This window comes from Littorina saxatilis, linkage group LG6, assembly GCF_037325665.1.
Source record: "Littorina saxatilis isolate snail1 linkage group LG6, US_GU_Lsax_2.0, whole genome shotgun sequence".
Classification (NCBI taxonomy): domain Eukaryota; kingdom Metazoa; phylum Mollusca; class Gastropoda; order Littorinimorpha; family Littorinidae; genus Littorina; species Littorina saxatilis.
Genome location: NC_090250.1, coordinates 15,453,064 through 15,462,564, shown reverse-complemented (window position 1 = coordinate 15,462,564; position 9,501 = coordinate 15,453,064). Strand labels below are relative to the sequence as shown.

The window sequence follows — 9,501 nt, the reverse complement described above, 5'->3', positions numbered from 1 at the left end:
ATGTAGGGTTCAGGTCCTGGAAAATACTTGTGTTTTCACTTTTTGCCAAGGGACATGATGTGTATATTTTAATCAAAACTTGGAAAATCGAGTGGTTAACTAAAAAAAATTCAAAAAATTCATGGTCCATAAAATATTCAGAGAGTTTTAAAATGTATTTATTTTTATTTTTGTGTATGTGGGGGTGTAATTTTATAAACGAGAAAACTGCAATGACATTACGTAGAATACGTCAACTCAATACCCGAAATAAAACAAAATACGCCGCTTTTAACTGTAGTGTCATGCATTCCTGCGTCCTCCCACAAACACCAACAAACAAACAACACAAGTCGAACGGTATCCGTGTAAAGTGGGGAGAACAACTACGATTCGTTTTTTAACGGCCAGTGTTTTCCATTAGGCTACCGCAAGCGAGGCAACTACATTGATACAACATTCATTCGTAAACAAAATCGCTTAAGGTGTACGTACAACTTAGCATGCGAGGACATTGTTAAATTGCATGTTGACAGTGCCTACAAACATTTATCTGCAAAGTCACACCGTAGAAGGAAGCTAAGGCAAGTTCCGTATACGTGCGGTCACGTGGTACGATACGCGCCCTCGAGTTGAAGTGTTGGCGGGCTGGAAGTTAGGATTTTCACTTAGTATTCAATATACCAGTCATTCATAAATACAATTAATTAGATTATGTTTAAAATTTCTTACGATGCTAGCTTATCCCTCCGTCATTCCTTCTATGGTCAGTTCTTTGGTTTGGCAAGAAACGTCAATGAAAAATTCGAATCGCATGCCAAGGTCAAAGTGCACCCATGCTAAGGTCAAAGTGCAATTCTTTCAGGCAGCTTTTTGTGCATTCCCTCGATCTATTGTACACTCTAACACATTTCGGGAAGTTACCAGCTACCCATCTTTGTATTGTGAACAAAAACAAGAATGTGGAGGTCGCTTGATCGCATGGAAACAAAATCGTGTGTTGGGTCCCAGTTTTTGCTAAGATCAAAGTGCACATGTCTGTAAATACATGTGGCGATTAACATTCAATCTGAAACCGAATGCGAGATGAATTATCGCTTCAAAGGTCAAATAATTTAGTTCGTCACGGCCGAACTGACATTGCCGCATTACACTGACTTGGAAAATACCTTGAAGATCCGACTTTTTCCACGTACATCTCGACAGTTCGATAACTAATTGGTCTTCGATAACTAATTGGTCTAATTAATTACGGTCGGCCGGCTGAATCGGCCCACCGGCGTCGGTCGCCGTCGGCCTACAGTTCGGTTTTGTGTGGCCGAAGTAGGCCGAAGAAGGCCGACTTGCATATCATGCCAAGCCGCGAAAACTGCTAGAAAAATGTGTAAAATGTGTGCATTTCAGATCGGAAGCTTCGAAAGTAATTAGTATTTATATATATGCGCCCGTACTTTTGTTTCGAAAGACTTCAAATCAAATTATTAGAATTACACATTGTCACGTAGACTGAGATTTTAGTCCATGCAGGGCTAAACCCGGTCTGGCACTTTTCAAACAGACATGTGTTTATTGGGATAAACTGTGCAGTCCTCCGACCTCCTCAGTTTTCACATACCACGTCCCCCCACCCCCCTTCCCGCCCCGCCCATCCGCAATCGCCACCCCCCCCCCCCCCCTCCTCTTCATTCATACCCCAGTGCTTCTTCACCAACTCGCCATCGTCTGTTTCAGTGACACCCTAGCTGTTCGGTCATGCTCCATTACGCTTTTATAGTGACTCAATTATTTTCTTGTTCCTCCTGTAATATGCGTACAACCAAATTTACACTGAGATGAAATCAAAGTAACCATCCGTCAGTGTTGAAGCCAGTATAGCACTGACTCGATGATCTTTTTTGTGTGTGTGTGCATCACTACGGTCACTGATGTTGGTTTGTGTGTGTGTGTGTGTGTGTTTTGTTTTTGTTTGTTTGGTTTTTTTTGCACTTCCAGGAGGGTGTGAAACACCGGTTAAAAAATACACTTCTGCTTCATTTCATTTCCCCCCATTGCCCTTTTGTCACATCTTACGATGATAACCATGACATGATATATATATAATGAACCGAGGGCCCCAAAGGGTTTAAAATCGTGATCGTGATTGGCGTTTTTTGACCTTTCTGTGACCGTGATTGCCGAAATTTCCATTTCTGTGATCGTGATGGGACTTTGCCCGTGATCCGTGATGACAAAAAAATCAAGTCTCGTGAACCAGCTATTCTCAATCTGCACCTGATTCCTATTTGGAGTTATCCTTCACTGGTCTAAATAGTCCAATCCGTTTGAGGATAGTGTTTACGTGGTTCACGCACTGACAACGTGCAGACAACAGATAAGCATTTTAAACCAGTTGCAATATTTCTGTACTTTCTTAGATGATGAAATTGTCAGGAGCCGATTTGATTGCATCAACCATGAGGCTGTTTAGCGAGAGTTTGAGTCTGAGTCGGCGAGGTACTGACAATTTTCGCGACTCGAAACATTCCAATCAGTGTTGACGTTTGGTGTTTTGCGAGTTTTCTTCTGACCACTGAAGGTTGGTATGGAAATCCATCGCAAAACGCACATGCACACACCAAAGCGTGCAACCACACAGGCTTGCAAGCTCATATTACAGGTAATGATGAACTTTAGTGTGTTAAATTCATAGCTCGTAATTCAGAGGCATTTAAGCCTCCAAATTTGTAGAACCTGCACTTGTTTTGTAGGCCTAATCATAACAAGTCATATTAGATCCCTTTGAAGTCACGGAATGAACTCCCATGCACTGTACGAATGCATTTCGTTTATATGCGTCAAAGAAGGAATGGTGTAAATGATGTCTCGTGGTTGACAACGTACGCCATTTTTGCAGCATTTTTGTCGATCAAACAACCAAATTAATTAATTATGCTTAATTAAGTTTGGAGCTCAATCCCTCCATTAATTTCACGACAAATTCTCTTTGGCTTGATTAGAGGGACTTGTATCAAAGTAATCAAAGCTTAGTAAAGAATGCCATGGATTCTAGCTATGAATTTAACACACTAAAGTTTAAAGGCACAGTAAGCCTCCCGTAAACCATCACAGATACTCTCAGGCTTTTACACACAGTACAAATACCCTTTCATTTAAACAATCAAACAGTCGCGTTCAAATTACTGACTTGCCAGAGGCTCGTGAGTCCCTTGATATTCATCCGCTGGGTCTTGACTGAAATACAAGCCATATAAAAAACCACTCATGTTGTAACCTCTATATATATTATTAATATATATGTAATTCTTGTTGTGTTATTTTTCAGGAAGCCAACACGTACACTCAAAATAATGAATACTGATGTAGAAAACAGCGGCATCCAACTACAGGAAATGCTGGAACTTCAGCTGGCTGAGGTAGAGATGCTGCAGAGTATGTTCCCTAATCCAGGGGAGTTCACTTTGGACAGCAAGACAGTCCTAGAAGAGTTGCAGTCCTATGTGGATGGGCGAATCCGTTACGAATATCTGGGGACCAGGATTGGATTCACGGTTAAAATACTGACCTCTTCGACTCCAGTAAGTTCATGCAGTTTTGTACTATAAGGGAAATGGTATTGCTTGTGACAGTGCTAGCCATTAAAAGCACAGATCTATATTTCCTAACAAGTACTAGTTCAGAGACATCCTGCTTGCTGCCGCGCGGGCAGAGAAAATGTTCCCTCTTTATCTTCACCGCACTGGCAGCAAAATCCCTCACGCGGAGGTGTTTTCAGACAGACCAGACACAGGTTGTATGACAGTCTGAGAGGCGGAGTGGCACAATGGTTAGAGCCCTTGCCTTTCACTCGGGAGGTTGTGGGTTTGATCCCAATCGGGGGCGAATACAAATACCTGATTTTTCCAAACGTTCTTCTGTCTGGTAATTGGTACCTGACCCTAATGGGGCCGGGGAAGGCAACTCAAGGGCGTGCAAGGGAGAGGAATGGGACTATCTTTACCTTCCTTTCCTGACAGTCCGCGGTGTGTTAGCGGTCAAACCAATCTTATAGCAGTGATGACATTCATTCGGGGGCCCGGTAGCTCAGTTGGTAAAACACTGGACTTGTGATCCTTAGATCACATGTACGAATCCGGGCCGTGCCGAACGGTCAACTTTATGTGCAGACTCAGAGACGATATCCATGTTCTACCCCTGTGTCACCACAGTGGCACGTAAAAAGACCTCTGTCATTCTGCCATAAGTGCAGGTGACTGATTACACCTAAACACGCAGACACCTGGGTAGCGCGACCCTGTTGCTGCTAGCTTTCCACTGGGAGGAAGCAACCCGAATTTCCCAGTGATGGGACAATAAAGTCATGAAAAAAATGAAAAAATCATGTTTTTCTGGTCAAAACAATGCACACACAAAAATGTTAAAAGGCCAACCACAACATCCACAAGCTGTATCCCACAATCATGACGAATAACCAACTCCGATGGGTATATATGTCATGCAGCGCGCCCACAATATGATACATTTTTCTTTTTAAAAACAGCGTTCACGAGTTCATCAAAGTTCAGAATTTTTTGTCGAAAGGATGGCTGGCACGTATCAGATCATGTTTTGATCAAGGTCACGTTGGTTTGGCTTGAAGTCATGTGAGTTTATGAAAACACACGTGCTATAGCCAACACTTCCAGTGATCAGCAAGCCATCCGTGGCTGTATCCCACAACACGCTCCGGATCTTGTGAAAAATCTGACTGCAGTACAGGGGTTCCTCCTCCTCCAGACCGCTGATCTTCTTCTTGGCGTTCGCAGAGGTTACCCGATCAGTCCAACACTGGTCTGGTGATAAATGTTGTCGTTTTCTCCAACTCCTGTCGACTGCCGTATTGACAGTTTGGTCTGCAAGGGAGTTGGTGACGGCCACACTTCTTTTCGTTCCTCATCTAGTAAGGGACATCGCTGTAAGATGTAGACCGCTGATAATTCTGACAGTTATTTCCAGAAAACGTCTATTGTCCGTGCAGTGTGTGTGAGTGTAGACCATTCCAGGGGCCTTCTATCTGTCCTAATTGGTAACATGTGACTTTTGTCAGCATGTAATATTTTTGTTTATTTTTAATTTATTTTTTATTGTCTTTCTTTCTTTTTTTGTGTGGTTTGTTTTAATTCTTTCTTTCTTTTTCTTACTTATTTTTGTTGTTGTTGCAAAATGGTATCATTCCTTATCACGCTTTCTAATGAAATAATCATTCAAACCATCAAAGAGCTGGCATTAAATTAATCAAGTGAGGAGTAAGGATTTAGTGTCAAAGTTGGAATAAAAGTTAGAAAGTTACAAGCTTTAGAAGTTATATTTTGAGTGCAATTACGATGTCAAATAAAGTGTTCAGTTGTTGTTGTAGGATGAAATACAATTAGTAATTAACTCTGTCATTATTAATTATCTGTGGCTATTTAGTTATTGTTCTCTCCAGGCACATTCAAGTCACACTACATTTAGTGGAATATAATTATGAGATGGGTAAGGCATTTAAAGGGAGACAACTGCGATTAGAAAAGAGAGTTGTCTTGTAACAGATTTTCTTCCCTTGTGTAGTGAAACGTGTTGCATTTTTGGGGGATCTATTTGACAAGATTGTACGAGGAGACCATTGCCTTTGTTAATGCTTGTCCAACTAATCTGTCAATCATAATTTTAAATGTGTCTTTCATTTTAGAACTTATTCCTATTCCTAATAACATGGGTGGGATTCTTCCGGTATATTCCGGAAATCCGGATTCGTAATGTCTGTGGTGATGTTTTTTTGGTTGTTAATTATACAAATCCTTCAGCGTTTGCGGGATCCCAGACCCCCCCTTAAAATTCTTCAGGATTCATGACATTTTTCAGAATTTTACAGAGCATTGGAGAAAAAAGGATTACCTGAGTGTGTGCCTATGTGTGTGTGTGTGTGTGTATGTGTGTGTGATAAATACCTGATACCTGGCTTTTGCCGACTAGAAATGCTAAACATGATATTGCACGGTGAACCTTAATTACATCCAATATTACTCATTCTGAATTTACAGGAAAATCCGCTGGAACTGGTTTGCAACTTTCCCCACGAGTACCCCTCCATCCTTCCGGAGGTGTTCACAAGGGCGCCAGCCATGGACCGAGAAAGCCACAGGCACTTGAGCGAAGACCTCCACGAGTTTATTTCTTCCGTGGAAACAGGTCAGATCATTGTGGGATCAGTCATAGAGTGGCTGCAGGAAAACGCCCACAGGTACTTGAAAGAGGATCTGGATTTGAAGAACAGCAGTTCTCGGCAAATCTCCAACAAGGAAGAGACCAGCTTCACGCGCCTGTGGATCTACAGCCACCACATCTACAGCAAGTTCAAGCGCCGCGACATTGTGGACTGGGCTAGCGAACTGGGCTTGAACGGGTTCAGCATGCCTGGGAAACCAGGTATGTATGTCAGACTGTATTCCTACCTGCAAATAATTAAGATTTACGTAATTATGCAAACAGTGGTAACCGCATTTTTAAGACCTGAAAAAAGTGCTCTTTAAGTGGAGGTAAATTTATGGAGGTTATGAAATGAAGATCTGGAAAAGCAAGGTTGATCTTCAAAGAAGTTGTTTGAGAGAGGAAGGGGTTTGTTGTCTTAAAAAAGGCATTTCCTATGACCTCTAATGTTTTCCTGGAAAGCAAAAAGCCTTTGATATTTGTTCTTAACATCAAACATACAAAGAATAGAGTATTGTTAACTGAGTATAGAGCTGCAATTTTTCAATTTTCTGTACATGCATGCAGTCTCAGTAAGTTAAGTTTCCTTTTCAATTTCAGCTTTTGTATTTTTTTCCTGAGATTTTGTGATTGCGCTTGTCGGGTCTGGATACAATTTACAATTTGTTGATAATCCCCCTTCTAAAACCGCCAACAATCTAAAGCAGTGGGTTAAAAAAAGAATGGGAGTTTTACAATGAAGATAAATTTGCAGATGGCACGGAGAAAAACATCTTCAAAACCATGGTCTTATTAAAAGAAGAAAGTGTCCTATCGAACTTCATGGGTCTTAAAATAGGGGGTGATCCACTAAATGTGACCCTCCACCACAGATTGAGTCGCATGTCACCTTTGCATGATTTTCATATTTTTACATTTTCCTAATGAGTTTTTTATGCTCTATCCAGTGGCGAAAACCGTTTTAGAAAAGAGCTTTGAGTTATAAGCCTGTGACTAAGGTGACCCTCACACTGTTACAAGACACTCCCTGGACTTATATTGAGCCTAGCGCAGAACCGCTTGAGGTGACATGCGACTCATTTCATGGTGGAGGGTCACAAATATGCTCTGTGTCTGTTTGTGTTATGGTGTGTGTGAATGTGTTTATGCTCACTTTTCTCTTTTAATTTAACACTTTTTTTTCTCCCTATTTTTACTCTTTCAAATCTGTAGGCCTAAGGCCAAAAAGAAAGATATGTCTGTTTCCGGTAACATCGCCGAAAAAAATAGGGTCGGTCGGTGTTTTTTTGTTTTGTTTGTTTTGTTTAAAAATAGGGACAGTCGGGTTACCGGAAACAGACATATTTTTCTTTTTGGCCTAAAAGAGTTGTTATGCATTCCGAACAGAGAGCCGTTCCCAAGTGTGTTTGTGCATAACAACATAATTCCAATTGCTTCTTTGTCTGTCTTAGTTACTCTTTTGCGCTGTGTACTAATCCCTTGTAGGCTTGTACATTTCTAAGAGGTGGATGGACTTTTAATTGTATATGATTATGATATCCATTTCTTACCCTATCATTAAAGGCAATATTGACCCAAAAAGGTAGGTCAAGGGAAGTAATCCCCTGGGCCATAAACCATTTTTATCAGTATCTGAATGTTGCATTATTCGTTTTTCCTGTTTTACATCATAACTTTTGTTTATTATTCATTATTTGAATATAACTTGCTTTTCTTTGAAAGGTTCTATTTGAATATTATTTCACTCTTCGTGGACTGAACAGTGAACTGCAAATAATGTGTTTGGACTTTTGGTTTAACCCTCAGGCTGGTTGTCGCGACACTTTACGTATACTGTCACCTGGTTGTCACGACATATGTCGCGCTACTGGCTCAGTCTGTTTGGTCGGTTCCGATTACCTCCCATGGATGCGAAAACCTATATGACCGTTTTTCTTTCTTTTTCTCTCTGTTAATTCACCAGTGGCTATGTAACATGCGTTACAGAACTGCACCAGTGTAAGGGTTAAGAATGTTTGTTCAGAATGGTGAAAGTATGGGGTGTGACTACTTTGATATTGGCATGTTTACGTAAGCCTATTCCTCTCTGGCAGGCGTCCTTGGCTGGCGTGTTCACAAAGGCAATAGAACGTACTCCTGCTGTCTCGATCAGATCTGGCCAGGCTTTGACGTAGAATACGTCCACGCTCCGTCCACTTGGTCTGCACATACAGTACTAAAAATCAGTAGCCTGGGTGGTCTCTGTGCACACAGAGCATTTTCATGATGAATTAGTTTTGCAAAAGCCACGAATGTCTTTTTTTATAAATTAGTTCATGAAAAAAAATGCAACTCATCACAGCAAACTATCATGGTGGAGTTGATCCCATGTCAAGATTGTGGTCAGATGAGAGACGGTAAGCCGAACTGGTTTTTTTTTTTAATGAGAAGTTATAGCTATATTGTATGCTTGGCAGCCAAACTCCAGGGTCAGGAGTTTCTTTGTCTTTGAATTCCTATTTAATGTCTTCCTTTTTCTCTTCGCACAGGTATCATCTGTGTTGAAGGAGCAACGGAGGGAGTGGACGAGTTCTGGTACCGCATTCGGCGCTTGAACTGGAAGCGCATCATGATTAAAGAACAGGAGGTGATGGAACTAGACGGGAAAAAACCATCGGTGCTGTGCAAGTTTCTGAAGTTCCAAGAACTTGAGCTGGAAGTGCAGGGTGGAAAAGGAAGAAACTATCACATGAACTTGGGGAAATTTAAAGAGTTTTTAGAAGAGCATGACTCGGGCTACATGTTTCTCATGTACTTTGGTATTGAAGGAAAGAGTGCTGGTGAGTGATGAGGGGGGGGGGGGGGGGGGGGGCATTATATGGCTGTACATCTGTGTGGGTTTGAATAGGAAAAATGTGTGTTTGTTAATTGATGTACCGTGTAAAAAAAATGTACCAGAAGTTTTAAGGCACATTCCTTCCCCTTAAAACAGTCAGGCTCGATCACCGTCTCAGATCTGGCCCGGCTTGTTCGTGGGATAAGACCATATCCTTCCACTTAGTCACATACATACATGCATGTACCAAAAATAAACACCCAAACCGCTTGCTGTGGTGAGTTGGAATATTTTCCTGAATTAATTTGTGAGTAAAAAAAACCACCATCGGTGGCTTTTACAAAAATAATTCATCATTCACTGTAAACTTTTGGTATGTGGCCAAGTGGAGGTATTGCCTTATACCACGTTCGGCGAGAGATTTATTTCTCAGAGTCAACTTTGTGTGCAGACTCTCCTCGGTGTCCGAACACCCCCATGTG

General features: G+C 41.4%; 1 protein-coding gene across 2 annotated transcripts; it reads left to right on the top strand.

Moving 5' to 3' along the window:
* Nucleotides 1-2,083: 2,083 nt before the first annotated feature.
* LOC138968598 (RWD domain-containing protein 2B-like) lies at nt 2,084-9,045 on the top strand. Of its 2 annotated transcripts, none has more exons than XM_070341192.1 (4): nt 2,084-2,635; nt 3,302-3,554; nt 6,039-6,423; nt 8,733-9,045. In XM_070341192.1, the coding sequence occupies exons 2-4, from the start codon at nt 3,327-3,329 to the stop codon at nt 9,029-9,031; spliced, it is 912 nt and encodes a 303-aa protein (XP_070197293.1). In that variant the 5' UTR covers nt 2,084-2,635; nt 3,302-3,326; the 3' UTR covers nt 9,032-9,045. The 2 variants fall into 2 exon arrangements, with proteins under 2 accessions (XP_070197293.1, XP_070197292.1); XM_070341191.1 differs by having other exon boundaries at nt 2,085-2,554.
* Nucleotides 9,046-9,501: the final 456 nt, after the last annotated feature.

Bases quoted from the DNA above. Each gene is read 5' to 3' on its own strand.
- LOC138968598 (XM_070341192.1), top strand. From the start codon at position 3,327: ATGAATACTGATGTAGAAAACAGCGGCATCCAACTACAGGAAATGCTG. The intron at 3,555-6,038 runs GTAAGTTCATGC...CTGAATTTACAG, and splicing joins TACTGACCTCTTCGACTCCA to GAAAATCCGCTGGAACTGGT. The intron at 6,424-8,732 runs GTATGTATGTCA...CTCTTCGCACAG, and splicing joins CAGCATGCCTGGGAAACCAG to GTATCATCTGTGTTGAAGGA.